The 16,415-nt window shown below is 36.7% G+C and overlaps 1 protein-coding gene across 4 annotated transcripts in view; it reads left to right on the top strand.

Annotated features, from left to right (window-relative positions):
* The window catches only part of LOC129218463 (neuralized-like protein 2), a 72,977-nt gene that overhangs the window by 25,972 nt on the left and 30,590 nt on the right, over positions 1 to 16,415 (top strand). For all 4 annotated transcript variants that reach the window (XM_054852738.1, XM_054852739.1, XM_054852742.1 and 1 more), the window contains one exon: positions 7,161 to 7,314. In XM_054852738.1, the coding sequence (XP_054708713.1) occupies positions 7,161 to 7,314 (154 nt within the window). The remainder of the gene's footprint in view (positions 1 to 7,160; positions 7,315 to 16,415) is intronic.

Below are 16,415 nucleotides of genomic sequence, written 5' to 3'. Positions count from 1 at the left end.
TATAAAGTTTTTTCTTTTTATTCTTCATCGTGAAATTAGTTCAGCAAAGCTGCATTCCCGGTTACAAGACTTTAAGTTTGACTTTTATTATAAACAATCGAAAACTATTGGAAGTAACTACCACTAAGTAATTCAACTGTCATTGAAAAAATTCTGTAAGATAAAAATGGTTACGTATTAGTTTAATAGAAGCTACTCTGTTCATAGTGGAGGAATAAGGTGAAATAATTTGTATCTCACGTATAACCACTAATCGCAATACATTATTCTTTAAACTTCAAGAAATTAAAATCTCCAGTGAAACTTAAGTTCTGTATCACGATCAATAAGTCAGAAGGGCAGGCGATTAAGTAGTTGAAATTCATGTGAAATTTACCTATTTCTCATATAGATAGCTTTATGTGCATGATTAAGGTTGGGTTCACTCAAAAATGTATTTCATTTTGCTGCTGGAAGGGGGACTAAGAATTGTATTTAGGAGCAAGATTTGTGTTAAATTTACGAATTAGAAATTTTTGAATAATTTAACTTTTTAGCATTTGGTGATGGTTTTGGCATGGGTGAATTTAACCAATGCTTGGATTGACTTATGATGCTTCTTTTTGACCAATCGGGTATTAATTTTCTGTTGGTAACCTGTTCTTGTTATATGTTTTGTGAGAGCAGTGTGATCTCACTCTTTGACTGGCAGCGCTGGGTATGGTGATTGATGTTTTAAATTTTCCAACTTGTTTTAATTGAAAAGGTTACCCAAAGTGAGAAAATGCATGTGTTGTGTTGCTAAATTATTGTATTTTCAGAATGCTGCAGGAAGAGTTAACATTTAAAATTCCTGAAAATTTGATGCATTAAGGGACTTTGAGTACAAATACAAATACAAAAGTGACGACCAGCAACAGGCTCTGGGCCCAGCTAGACTGGTCCTAGTCAATTTACAATCCCCAATGAAGATCAATGGCCCTCTTAAAACTATCTACTCCCTTGCTCATTACCATCTCTTCCGGTAAGTTGTTCCAAGGTTCCACTACCCTGCTAAAATAATAATTTTTCTTAATATCAATGTTAGCCTGAGATTTAAATAGCTTAAAACAATGACCCCTTGTCCTGTTTTCAGTGCTAAACTTCAGCCCCGTAACGTCTTTCATTTTAATAAATTTAAACAACTGAATCATGTCCCCTCGTTCTCTTCTTTGCTCAAGACTGTACATTTTTAGCCTTCTAAGCCTGGAATCATAATCTAAGTGGGAAAGTCCATTTATTAGCCTGGTAGCCTGCCTTTGAACCCTTTCCAACACATTAATGTCTTTCTTAAGATAAGGAGACCAAAACTGAACAGCATACTCCAAATGGGATCTTACCAAACTTCTATATAAGAGCAGAAGAACTTCTTTAGATTTGTTTGAAATAGATCTATTGATAAACCCAAGCATCTTATTGGCTTTGTTACCTGCAATGCTGCACTGTTGGCTAAACTGTAAATCCTGACTTTTTAAGACCCCCAGATCAGTAACTTTGTCTGCCTGACTAATGACTGAACCTTGCAAATAATAACTTGTACACTTATTTCCATGCCCTAAATGTAGCACTTGACATTTCTCAACATTAACAGCCATACCCCATTTATCAGCCCACTCTGTAATATGATCTAGATCCTCTTGCAGCTGATTTGCTTTTTCTTCATTTTCTACAGTCCCCATAACTTTGACATCATCAGCAAAACAATTCATGTTCCCAGAAATATTTTTGTGAATATCGTTCATAAAGACAATGAACAAAACAGGCCCTAACACTGATCCTTGAGGAACCCCGCTTAAGACCTCACTCCAATTAGAATAATTTCCCCTTACAACTACCCTTTGTTTCCTTCTAGTCAGCTAGTTTTTTACCCAAATGAAAGTTTTCCCTCCTATTCCTATATCAGCTAATTTGCTAAGTAGAGCAACATGCGGTACCTTATCGAAAGCTTTTTGAAAAACTATGTAAACAACATCTACAGGCTTCTTATTGTCCAAAGTCATGGTAACTTTGTCATAGAAATGTAATAAATTAGTTGCACAAGATTTACCTTTCCTGAAACCGTACTGAAAACTAGTCAATAGATTATTAGTCTCTAGAAAATTTACTATCTTAATTTTCATCAATGTTTCAAAAATTTTGCAAACCACTGAAGTTAGACTCACAGGTCTATAATTTCCCGCACTCCCTTTAGACCCTTTCTTGAAGAGCGGTGTAATGTTAGCCTGCATCCAGTCCTCTTTCACTGTCCCTGAGTTATAAGAAGCATTGAAAATATTTGATTACATAGACTAGGGCTGGGCGTATGTCGTGATCGCCATGTTGCGATGCATCACGATGTACTTTTATTTTTCTTTTTTAAGAGCTTTACTTAAAACTGCTTGTTTAAATTTTTAAAAATATATTCTCGATGAAAAAATATAAATACTACAGATTCTAGTACCAGCAAGAAATTTTCAAAAGAACAAAAAAAATTTTTTTTTCTTGAATTTGAGTTTTGATATCTTGAATTCAAATTTTGTTTTTTGCTATCACGAGTGTGTATGCATATGTAGGTGTGTGTGTTTGTGTCTGTGTGCAAGCATGAGTGTATGGGTATGTGTGTGTATGCGTATGCGATGGAGACGCAACCTGGATATGGTTTTCGCTAGAGAAGCAGCATCGGAAGGGGCAGGTCAACAGTGGTGCTACAAAGGAAGGCGGGGGGAGGGGGTAAATAAAATCATTGGATGCCAAAAACAGTCAAATGAGAACAATAAGCAGTGTGATTGTTCTAAAACATTGAAAGTGCAGGACAGCAATAAAGATTACAGACCTGGGCCTGTTTTTTCAATACAAAAAGATGTGAGGTTATGGAAGCAATCTTATCTTGTGTGTGTGTTTGTGCATTTAAAAAGGGGTAACTCGAAGCATCAAAAATTCAATATGCAATCTTTGTTGCTATTTTGCGATATAAGCATTGTTTTTTCTTTTTTTTTTATTTCGGTGTGTGATTATATGATAAACATTGTCCTACTTATATTTTCTGTTAAGAGCTTTGAAAAAAATTCCATTTCCAGCAAGTTTTGAGAAAAGTGAAGATCTTTGTTCGCTTATGATACTTCCACTCAAAGACATCTTGAACTTAAATGTTTGGGAGGGGGCAATTTTTAAATTTGCCGAATAATACTCTGAATTTTACCAAATGATAAAATACAAGCATGAACTAAAACATGTATCTAATGAGAAGAGACATTAAACATCATTATTAAAATTTAAAAGACCACACAATTTCGCAGTGCAGTCTCCGATTTTGCCAAATCATCAGACAAAATTGTCGACTAAGAACATTTTTGCTAGGTCACAGTGACCTCCCATCAGGATGTCCCTGCTTCTCCCAGCATTTTGAAACAATTAAGAGTTTAAAACGGCAATGATCATAGACTGGTGGCTGCACATCGGTGCATGGTTTTGTAGTCCTAGTGGTATTGATGCATCGGTTTATACACTGAAAGCATGAAATTTTGGGATCTTAGAGTACATTTGCTGTCGATTTGTTCTAGTATTTAAGTGAGTTTGATCCCCTAAGATTAAGTAGTATGCGTATAAACTCGTGAAAAAACGCTTTTTTATACTGAAATCATTTTTGAGACCGCTTAATTAAGTAAGGTGATTAGATCTCGTGGTTTTCAGACATGAGCCTAAAACTACATCACGTATAGCATAATTACAGCTCTTGCTCAAAGTTTTTGACTCAAGCGTTTTAGAGTAATTGACCTAACACTGTGATTCTTTTTGTTTCAAATTATCAACTTTGAGACAGTTGGTTAGTTGCCATGGATTTCTAACCTGGACCTTAAACTACACTACTTGGACTATAACTACAACTATGTCCCAAAATTGTTGACCCTTCTCGATTAAAGTTATTGACCTCTAAACTTGGGCATTTTTAAAAAATCATAGACTTTTAGACAGCTTAACTACTGAAGCTAAGAGAAACGAAAGCTATTTTATATTTTTCTTAGTACTATACTGTGATGAGTAGTTATATACTTATTTCCCGAGGGTTACTCACGGCTTTAGCAGATATGCGGGCCTAAACAAGGCAAAAAAAGTAGCAGTTTCAATTGACCTTTGCCCTCAAAGCCATGAGTGAGCCACCAAAATATTTATGCTAGCATGCACCTATTATAAAGTATTATCCTTATTTAAAAGACTTGGCTAGGTTCACTCATTGCTTCTGAAGCAAAGCAACAATCATATATTTAGCTCTTTTTTTCTCTCTACCCTAAAGTTTGACCTCCACTCGAGGGCTAGCTAGTCAAATCAGAGAGGAAAGAAGCTTCACTTTTTCTTATCACCATACTAGTAAAATATCCTGAAAAATTCTGGAAAATTGACGGTGTCAACTATCAGGCTCCCCTTCACTTTGTCCAGCGTTTAAAAAAAAATGACTCTTAAATTTTGAAGGTCATTTAAAATTAACTTTGACCTTGAATATTTACGAAAGTTATTATTTTAAAAATCTGAAAAAAAAAATATTATACACACTATTGCAAGGCCGTAGCCAGGATACTTTTTCGGGGAGGGACATGGTCGGAGGCAAAAATGGTTCCAGACATGTAATAAGAAAAAATAGCGTTTAAAAATTATGTTTATTATGTTGTTTGCAAAAATTAAACTGAAATGTAATTAAAAAATTAGTTTCTAATAATTATTTTGATTAACTACTTCAAAAATTTTGTAATATATTTAGACTCGACAAAATAAGAACTGCCTGCACTTATACGGACTATAATACATGATACAGTGTTTATTACATGTCTACACTTACAAATGCACGCAACAGAGGCTTTTAGAAAAACTTTCGAGCAAGTTAGTGAAAATAGTCACAATTAAAAAGCAATCTATAATTGCCACCTGAAAAAAAATAATAACAATGAATGTTTTTAAAATGTTATTTTGTAATAAAAGTCATTAACATTCTGGGAAAGAACTAAGGTGTAAAAAAGTTAGGACGTTTTGAATTTTTTTTTTAAATCTGTATGTATGTGTGGAGGAGGTGAGAAGGAGAAAGGGTCTGACTGGAAAGAAGATTTGTATAACAAGGTCAAGTGAAGGAGGAGTAGAGGGAAGAATTTTGATCAGATAGTTTTCGTTTCTTTATTTTTTAGAGAAAAGTTAAATTTTCGGGGGAGGATTTATCCCGACGGTCCCTACCCTGTCTACGGCCCTGCACTATTGTGTTCTTTATTTATCGGCCTCCCGTGACCTTCCATCGTGGCACACCTGGTTGTAATCCTTTTCATCTTTCATTTGCCAGAACATAGTGTGCGTGAAGACTTGAGACCAGTTTTACTCAAGTGTAGAAACTGGAAGGAAATATAAAATTGCAGAAGCAGAAAGCAACCTAGCAAAGCATTGTCAAGAAGAAGTATATAACTGTTAAGTCAAGTTTGACTGCCTGGATAACTTGTATAATTATTTTATGTAATTTACTCATTGTACATCACATTGAATGAATTTTTCATTTTTCTAATGTTGTATTATCAGCATGATTATGACACAACTGGGCACACATATTTGACTTTGAATTGATTGCAATCCATTTTTGGCCTCTCCTAGTAACATTAAAGTTTAAATTATGCATGATCCCAGTGTTGTCCCAACATGAAACTTATCACGAATGAAAAAAATAACAGTTTACGCAAAATATATTTTTTTCAGATTTTTAAAATTAAAACTTTTGGAAATACTCAATGTCAAAGGTCAATTCAAATGACCTTCAAAATGAAAAATTGTATTTTTGGATCATGTAATATGTCATTTTAAAGCTCTTAATGTAAACTTTCCAAATATATAAAGTTCAAGTTTCTAACTTTATTTGTTCCAGAGTTATGGTCAGGCAAGTATGAGCCAGTGGAGCAAAACATTTTCGACCCCTTATATCTAAAAAACTGCAACAGTTAGAGAGTCAATTTTTTTATACCACTTTATAAATGGGTATGAACTTGCAAAATATTGTTATAATCTGTGGGTACTCACTTTTTAGGTGTGTGAGTTGACATGGAATGACCCTTTGGGTCTTTCTATTCCTTCATTCACGTTCAGAACAGAAGCTGCATAAGTCCAGGACTTATGCCCTTTCTGCATGAAACAAAAAATGTTAACCTTGCGTTGTTGTACAAGATTTCACTCTCCTTCTACACTAGTTAATTTCAGTACATAAAAATATGGTAAAACCACAGCTAACTCAATTTTGCAAAAAATGCCCTTTACTGAAATAATAGGTTCATTTGGTTTTGAATAATTAAATAAATGTTTTCATTTATGTTTGTCTATTCCTTTTTTTCAGTAAATTCCACGGCTTTGTTTTCATTGACACGTGTCTTTTAATGTAATGAACTTCGGGTCTTGAACACAGTAAATATGCCAACAATATTTTCAATCTGGTGGTTTTTACAGTCTCTGGAAAATCTCTTTTCCTCATACTTTTTACCACCATCGAAAAACAAATTTCCTACGGTATTTTTTATTGTTTCTGCTGTTTATGTGAGCATGTCTTTCTCTTTAAAAAGTAGATTGAAGTCTCTTTTGTATAGAAGAACAAAGTTCAGAGAATTTTTTTGTAAATATCAGTTTTCAGCCACCATAATCATTCATCCTAATTTACAACTTTACAACAGCATCTTAATTTCCAAGATGTTAATACATCAGGGGTTCCAATCCTCATAAGAGTAATGACCTGTACTCTCCCTTCACCCCCCCCCCCAAAAAAAAGATAATCCATAAAAATTTTAAAGAAGGATAACCCCTGATTGTATTGTAATTATGCAATTTTTAAGAGGTAAGGAAATAGCTAAGTCTCTGAGCCCTCACCTCCATATCAGAAAGGTATTTTTACCGTTTTTTTCCACCTTAGACTAAAACGTGCCAACCCTAGGATGTACAAAAAGTTCCATCCTAACATATAACTTTTTTTTATTTTTTCTGCGTGTTCGATAAATGTAATGCTTGGTTTTCAAAAATTTTAATGTGTTGATGTCTCAATGTGAAAACTTACTGATAATTTATTATTGTTTTCATAAACATTGCATAAGATTTTTTTTTACACACACAATCTCAAATGATATTTATTTAATTTAAATATTTTTTCTTTAATTTAGAGGGCAATAATCAAATTCACACAACCAGAGGTAGCATTCCTTTGAATCATTTATTACCTGCGTGCCATAGACAGATTAATGAGCAATCTGGTACTGCGGTGGATTATCATCGTCCTTCCTGCAGTCATGGTCCTCTCAGTATCCACAATCTTCAGTAAGCTTTTATGTTTTCAATTTGATTATATAATTTCAAATTTTATTTATTGTTTTCTTAACTGGGTGCATGTAGTAATCATAGAAACTTGAGCAGAATAATTTCCTAAATGTTTCAAGGTGTTTTTATAGAGAATAGTTATTACTTGAAGTTATCCTATATTTCCCTATATTTGTTATAAATGCATCAAAAAGGCCTATATTTTTGCAATTGTTCTATATTTGCCATATTCCTGTACTTTTTATTACATATTTTTAAAAATAGTCATCTGATTTTGTTTGTGTACTCCAAATATTGGATTTGTTTTCTTAAATTAGAATTGAATTCATGTCAATCATTTTAAAAGTTTTCTTTTAAAATAACTTTTCAGTTTTAGAATGTATGCCGAACATTTTCGGAAACGACAACTCTTCCGAAGAAAACGAACCGAAGTTTTCTTCGGAAATTTCAGATCACAAAACCCCTGGTTGATTCAATATTTGCGTAATACTCAACACATATCCACCTTAGACTATAAATTTGCATGATATTCGACGCATCCATCTTGTATGCAGAAAAAATAATAGTAAAACATCACTTAAAATAATAGTAAAAAATGTGGCGAAAATTTAATTAAAAATTAAATATTCCATAAATATAATGCAGACTTGATAAATTACTCACCAACTAAAAAATTCCAATTGTCGAAAATTGGAGGTTGACAAAGATGTCTCAGAGTCTGATACAGGAACTCCAGATATGTTTCCATTGGTTTGAGTTCATCGTTTTTTCAACAGTCCAAAAAAAAAGATACACTGCTTTGTCAACCGAACGCTTCATTGTTTTTGTTATAGGTCATGAGTTCCCAAAGTGGGTGCCATGGCATCCTTCATTGCTGCAAGGAGGGGCGAGGGGTGCCACGAGCTGTCCATATTTTCAATAAGTGGTTGTAATTGAAATATAATAGGGTGCCGTGAAAAAATTGCAATTCCTCAAAGTGAGCCCCGAGTCGAAAAAAATGGGAACCCTTGTTATATGTAGTGCTTTTCTAACAAATGCAGCGTTTTTCAACAGGGTTTCCGTCTAATACTAGTTTACAAGAACCTTTGCATAATGTGGTTTTGCGCTAGAACGACGCTCAAATTTTACATTTCTTGCACAATACTAAATCTAAAACACTGATTTAAACTAATAAATTATTTACAGCACATTTAAAAATCAACACAGCACGACTAAAAATGAAACTATCTAAACTTACATCAGAAAGAAATTATAATCTGCAGGGACTTTACATAAAAAAAAAACATTTACACGCTCAAATGTTTTATCAATTGAAGCGATGCCTGTAGCTTTGGATAGTTTTATATCAACTATCGTCGATTAAGTTTGTTGCATAAAAAGCGATCGGGCGTCAGACAATTCTTTGTTACTCTTCATTATACTGGCTCCTGAACCCAGTGCCACAGACTAACTGTCTCAAGAAAAGCTATTTTACTGTCTACATATTTTAAATGCATATGCTATAAATAGAAAAATGACAGTTAATACCCCCCCCCCCCCCCCCGCGAAAAAAGAGTTTGAAAACTATATACTGTTTCTTATGGTTTTGGTCCGGCTTTTCTTTTTTTTTTTCAAGCAGTCATTTTCACCACTCAAATGCAATCAACCTTAAGACAGGGATGGGGTGAGGGGTCATGACCCCCTTGATCCCCCCCTCCTTGCATTCACTTCTTACGGTTTCGATCAAGTTAATTTTTTTCGAGCAAACATTCAAATACTGTTGCGGGTTTGGGGGGGGGGGATCATAACCCTCATGACTCTCCCCCTTGTATCCGCCACTGAAGGACTTTCAGTTTGATGAATTTTCACAATTCGTAACTCAACTAGTGAAAACCTATTTTTGGAAGCTTGTTGAACCGAGCAGGCATTTTGCCTCAATTTGCACTCCATGTTTGAGTTTTCAATCCTTTTGCATCTTGTAAATATTTTGATTATGTTGAAAGTTGGAAGCTATTTGTGCTACTTGTGGATTTTCTAATAACTAGCTTGAATCTGCTTTTTTTTTAGTTTCTTTTTTTACTTGATTTTTTTAATTAAATTATCATAGATACTTTTTGCTTGCAAACACACTAAACTGAAGGTTCCTTTTCCTGGTTCAAATGTGTTGGCCTAGAGCCATTATTTTTTTTCTTGGAGAAATTCCTAAAGTTTTAGAAGGATTAGAAAAGTTTCCAGAACTTACTTCCTTCTTTTTTCGAACTTTGAAAGTCATCCCGCTATTTTTCCGGCGCTCGAATCGTTCCCCAGAGCCAACATTCCCTGCATGCGTAGCATGCGTTTGTTGACCCGCCACGATGATGTGACGTCATAGGAAAGATGTTGAGTAGATGCTTGCTGTATGCATGTGGGAAACAATTTTAAAGAATTTAGTTTTAAACTGTAAACTGTGTTGAGTTGTTTCCTCAATGTAATTTATGCATGTTTTTTGATATACGTCACGCCATCGCGTAGGGAGATAGGGAATACTATTTAAGTGTGAACTCTCAATCAATCATTCTCTTATTGTTTCACCTCTTGTTTTTACTATGTTGAGACTGCAGTCCGATGTTTTTCTGAGGTGCTGAGATTGTGCCTGGGAGCTGTGTGCTCCGGAGTTCCACGTAGTATAGTGGATTCTTTTTGAAAGATGTAGGAAGTTTTGTCGTTGAGCCCAGCTAGAAATGCGGGCATGTTCCAGTTGTTGCCTTGAGATGAGTTTTTAAGTGAGGGATTTTCTCTCTAAAATTGAGAGTTTAAATCAAGTTGTTTTTTTTGCTGTGAAAAGGCCTAACAAACAGGACCATTGAAGGTCCACGCTCGAGAGCTGGATTGGATGTCCGTTAGATGGATGGATGGTTCCTGTTGTCCAGGAGGACAGGTTTATTTTCTGAATTCAGCATGGTGGCATGAATGGTCACGGACAATTTTGATAGGGGATCCAAATTGGTGGATCGCGCCCTCACATGTTGTGCCAACTTTTAAGGAAGGAATAGCTTGTTTGGTATGAACTTTTTAACTCGTTCATATGAACTATTCTGTTTATGGCATTGGACTCAAGGTTGTACTTATATTAATTAAGTCATATAAATTTTACTGGAACTTTAAACGATACTATTTTTAAGAAATGTTTCCTACTGATATTTTTGGGGGGATTTTTTATTCAATTGTTGGGGAATGTGAATTTTATTTACACTTGTTATTATTTCCATGTTTTGACATATTTATTGTTTAATAAAATGTTTATTTAATTGTTAAATATGTGTCTGTATGTCCTTTCTTCCCGAGCAGATCATTCCACAAATTTTCAGTTGGGTTTGTTAGCTTAAAACCTGCTTTTAGTTCTTTGAACTTCGGGTTTTGATTGAGCTATCAGTTCGAATTGCCCAACAAAATGTTATTGATGGCCGCTCCTATCTGTCACGATACCTGTTAAGAGACATTGCTAGTGAACCAACGCTCAGATAAGTTGGAACAAAGATTAGAGAATAACAGAGAGTTAAGTTATCCATTCTATAGTTAATATATAAATCAAAACTGTACAAGTAACAGATTAAGAGGAATTCCAGAAGAAAGACTTACCCCCTGTGGCTAGCCAGCACGAGTCGACACCTGTTAGTCTCACGGTCGCACCCCCCTGTCTAAGTTCTCCTCTCTCCCTCTCTCACCCTCCGGGGCTCGGGGTTGCTCGAAGGAGGTGAGGGGGGTTCCGAGCTCTCTCGTTATCTCTTCCTTGGCTCGTGTCTTCGCGACACTCCTCCCTACCAAGAAAAAATTGTTCGAATAAACTGGCTAGCCTACAGGGGTACATAAAGTCCTGAGTTATGTCCAGAGTCTGTGTTTGAAAACAGGTGGAACGTTTCCCTGGTTTCCCGATATCGCTTGCCTGGCCTGAAGTGGTGAGGGCTCTCATCAAGTCCGGTGATGAGCAGAGGCATGACGCAGGACGGCGTCGGTAATGTTCATGTTGCTGGAGTAAGATGAATCCGTCGGCTCCATTGACAGGGAACTCGCACCAAGTGGTCCTCCTGTGCTCTACAGGTTCTCTTGCTATGACCGGTGGGCACGCCTCCTAGGGAAAAGATACCAGAGGCAGAATCCGTGTCTCTTTTTTTTTTTTTGAAACTGTCATTCGGGTAGACCTTGGCGTTGACAAGCAGGGAAAGCCCTTCTGGAAAAACCTCTTTTTTTTTACTTGGTTAGCTTAAACTAATTTATTTGTCAAAACGGAAATTAGACTAATATTTCGGCGTAGTCTGAGCCAATGTGAAGGAAGAGAAAAAAAAATTGTTAGCGTTTTTTTTTTTTTTTAATGACGCGTTCGCAAATTGTACCTCTGATTTGGTTCTGGTGCGATAGTCTCATCGTCGTCTGTTTCTGACGGAGCCGCATTGTCAATCTGTTCAGTGTTTACTAAGTGTAAGTAGCTGAAACGTTGAGTGTAAGGACTCATTCTATTATCATGAATGTTTAATGTCTTTTTTGGGTTCTCGACATGGCGCACTCTGTAGTTCACTTTTGAAAATCGCTCAATTACTCGAAAAGGACCTTCATACTTTGCTCTTAGCTTGCAGGAAATTCCCAGGTTAAAATTCGGAGTTTTAATGTGATATAGAGAGCCAACTGAGTAGTCGAATTTATTATCCTTTTTCCCCCGTCTGCTACGTTCTATGTTTTTTGATTCTTGACGTTTAAGGTTTTCCAGAACCTTTTCGAAAACATCATTTGGTGAAGATACTAGATGTTTTGTGTACTCGAATTTTGATTGCTGGGTTTCATCAGTTTTGTTTAGACTATACGGTAATTTAATATCTCTGCCGTGCTCTAAGAAAAAGGGCGACGTCTGCGTCGCCTCATGTATCGCGGAATTTAATGCTAACATAACATTAGGCAAATGTATATCCCAATCGTGCTTTTCAATAGAGAGAGCCGCCAAAATATTTGCTATCGATTGATTTGGCTTTTCAACCGTGCCATTGACATGAGCAGAATACGCAGAAATGTGTCTCTTTTTTATACCTTGTGTTTTGCAAAAATCTGTCAACTCCGCACCCTTGAAGTACTGGGCGTTATCAGTAATCAATACTCTGGGGCAACCTTTGTGCACAATATAATGTTCGAAAAAGGCTTTGGATATAGTTTCGGACTTCAGATCCGGAAGTGGCACTACATGGATGTACTTTGAGAATGCATCAACCATAGAGAGAACGTACTTGTTACCTCTAGCCGTCATTTTTAAAGGGCCGAAAACGTCCATATGACATCTTAGACCAGGAAACTCGCATTCATCGTACAGTTGAAGCGGCGCGTTAGTCACTTTATGCGCGCTCCGTCTAGAGAGACAAATAGTACAGGAGCGCAAGTAATTCTGCATGTCACTATACATCGCAGGCCAGAAAAAATTCTCGCTAAGTCTGTTGTATGTTTTAAAAGACCTAAGATGCCCGCCAATCTCCGAATGAACTGATTCTAAGACTTTACCTTTTAAAGAATGCGGCACACAGATTTGTCTTCTAATACCTTTCCTGGGGGATCTGCTATTTCGTTTGGACAAATGAACTAAAATTCCGTCTTCATCGATTGTATAATTTTTGTAATTGGTTTGAGTTTTTTGGTTTTTTAACGAGTCAATAATAGTCTTTAATTTAGGGTCGTTGTTTTGCATTTTTATCAACTCTTCAGTACTTGGAAAGATGATCGTTATCGCGTTCACGCAACGAGAGAGATGGTCGGCCACTGGGTTCAAAACAGCCTCAATGTAGCGGATTTGTAATTGAACTCCTCGAGTGCTAACTTCCACCTTAATATTTTAGCGGCCGGATTTTTATTTGAGAGAAACCCTTCAAGTGGCTTGTGGTCTGAAAACACTTCGAAATATCTCCCTATCAGAAAAGGTCTAAAAAAATTCAAAGCGGAATAGATAGCAAAAAACTCTAAAACTGTTGCACTGTATTTGGACTGCGAGGGGTTTAACTTTTTTGAGTAAAAATACAATGGTTTGACTTCCGAGTTTGGATACTTCTGTTCTAGAACAGCTCCAATACCAAGCGCAGAAGTGTCAGTGGTGATTTGTAGCTGAGCTGCGGGATCGGGTAGTGCTAGCACAGGGGGGTTTAAAATTGCCGACTTTATGTCCTCAAATGAAGCCTGAGCTTCTTCTGTCCATTCAAAATCCACATCTTTGCGCAGCAGATTTGTCAAGGGAAGAGTTCTACGGGCAAAGTGTCTGATATAGCATCGATAAAAATTGCAACAACCTAAAAACGACTTAACTTGCTTCTGGTCAGTCGGAGGCGGAAACTTATTTATTGAAACGGTTTTATCTTCATCGATACGCATTCCGTCCGAACTTATTATAAATCCTAAAAGTTTACACGACTTCGTTAGAAATTGACATTTCTCCGGATTGAATTTGAGGTTAATTTCTTCGAACGGTTTAAGAACTTCACTTAATAGTGTTAGGTGTTCGTTGATCGTTTTCGTAAATAAAATTATATCGTCGATGTAAACGAGCGCTGCTGTGCAGAAGATCTCCTAGGACGCTTTGTGCAATCGACTGAAAAATTTTCGGACTATTTTTAAGTCCGTAACACAGTCTATTAAATTCATATTTGTCCCCATCAGGTGTAGCAAAGGCAGTTTTGTATCTATCGCTCTTGTGCAGGGGAATTTGATTAAATGCTGATTTCATATCTAAAGCAGTAAAATAATTCGAGCCCGATATTTCATGCAGAATATCGTCTAAAGTGGGAATTCCGAATTCTTCTGTCATGGTTACCTCATTCAGTTTACGAAAGTCTAAAACCAATCTCCATTTATTCTTTTGTTTCACAAAAAGTACTGGTGCATTATATTGAGATTTCGATTTTGAAATAATTTGCGCTTCCTCAAGGTCGTTGATTTGTTTCCTAAATTCGGATCTTAAATTGTAAAGTATTTTGTAAATTGGGCACCTGACTGGTCTGTTATGCTCAAAATTGATACGGTGCGGCTCGGTGAACGCGCCCGTCAGATCTTTTGTTGTCCTAGCGAAAGCATTCGAATGCTCCAGTAAAATTTTCGCGACTCTAGAATTTATTCTCACGTCTAAATGCCCGAGTTTAAAATCCTTTTCATTTAGCGGGGGTAAAACTTCACTTGAAATAGGTACCTCTGAGGTAGGAATTTCTTCAAAGCTATTGACATTACAAATCCTCATGTTTTTATTTAACAAGACGCTAGACTGAGATCTATTATTCAATTCAAGGAGCACTTCTCTATTCTCTTCGTCGATCCTACAAAACGTTGAGGGGAAGTCGACACCCTTATCTTTCAGCTTCGCCGTGCTAGACATGTACACACTCACGCTTGAATGGGGGAGAACCGGAATTGAGATTCTGACAATAGTCTTTTGTCCTGGGGCGAGTAAAGTTTTCCTTTTCAACTTAAGAGAGATTTCTTTTTCTTTTGAAATTGGCGTTTTCCTTAAAGAGTTGTTAAATATAGGAACGTTTTCATTTGAAATACACAATTCATTCTCATCTAGATTTAAGATTGCGCCCCTATACTTTAAAAAATCGTATCCAAGAATCGCCTCATACGCAGGAGAGATTTCCAATTTTGTGACAAAAAATATGTGCTCAAACAGGGCATTGCCTATTTCGATCACGATTTTGTACGAATCATTAATGGGAACTTCCTCGCCGTTGACTGTTCTTATTTGAATTGACGAGTTCAGAGGTCTTAGTGCTACAGTTTGGTTAATTTTATTAAAGATTTTAGGAGAAATCAGCGAAACCGCAGCACCGGAATCCAGCAAGGACAGAAATTCGTTCCCTTGGGATCTGATTCTAATTAGTGGTAGGAAGTAATTGGGACCAATACGTATTGTATCGGGAAGCTGCACGTCTGGTCCAGAATGAGTTAGTATCGGCGCTTCCCTCTGGTGTTTAACTGCCTTTCGTGTGTTTCATTTGTTTCGTCTCTGCAAGGGGAGAAGCTGACCCTTCTATTTCTCATTGGGGATCTATTCCCACTGTTCATCTTTTTTCTGCATTCATATTGATAGTGCCCTTCTCTCCCACAAAAGTAACATTTGACATTCGCCCTGCTGCGATATGGCGCACCGTTCATTCCTCTGGGATGAATAGTATTTACATTTACTTGTTCCTTAAGGTTTTGTACTTGCATCGATAAGTCGCGGACCTGTTCGGTTAGCACCGCAAACACGTCGGCCTGCTCGCGTTCACTTTCCCGAGGCGTCAAAGATCCCTCGAAAATCTTATTATTGGCCTCTTCGGTCAAAGCGACAGAGATAGCTTCTTCAAAGCTTGAGGGTTCTCGGCTCAAGACGTGTCGTTGGATTTCGGGGCGCGGTCCTGCCACGAAACGAGCTTGCAATAACTTGTCGCTTGCTTGCCGAATTTCTGGAGAGATTCTGTATCCCTGAACTGAACCTATATTTCTCCCTAACACTCTTAGCCGCGTTGAGTAGTCATGAACTGTTTCTTTCGTACGTTGTGCGCAAGTTGCGAGCTCATTCAGATACATTGATAAGGGTAGAGGATTATCGAACCTGTATAGCAACCTTTCAACTAATTCATCGAAACTTCGTGTGGTCGAAGCCCTCGGGTCCGCGTGCACAAAACTTTCCGCCCCATCAGTCAATTTTAGCTTTGTTATTATTAGTTTTTGTGTATCCGACCACCCGCTTATTTGAGAAATCTCGTTAATTTTTGCTATAAATGCCCTCACGGGAAGCGCAGAGGTCCCTGAAAATTTAGGAATTAATTCCAGCAAAGAAATATTGGGAATTGGTTCAACCGTGGAGTTAGCGTTTATTGTTAACGAAGCTCTCGAATTTCCCAATACGGTATTGTTGTTTTGCCTGCGTCCCCTCCGACTCTTTTTAACCTCTCAAATGGAACAAGACCAAATTAATAACCCAAGAATGTGAAAGTAACAAATTACTAGAAATTTCGCGTCAACAATACCCAACATTAGCAGCATGTGGCACAAATAAGAAATTTTGTGCTGCTAATTGCAACATCTTGAGAAATATGCAAAATAATGTACAATTGTCTACAGTAAACATTATGAATTAAGAT

The sequence above is a fragment of the Uloborus diversus genome, chromosome 3 (genome assembly GCF_026930045.1).
Source record: "Uloborus diversus isolate 005 chromosome 3, Udiv.v.3.1, whole genome shotgun sequence".
Taxonomy (NCBI): Eukaryota; Metazoa; Arthropoda; class Arachnida; order Araneae; family Uloboridae; genus Uloborus; species Uloborus diversus.
This window is presented reverse-complemented; position numbering and strand designations above follow the sequence as displayed.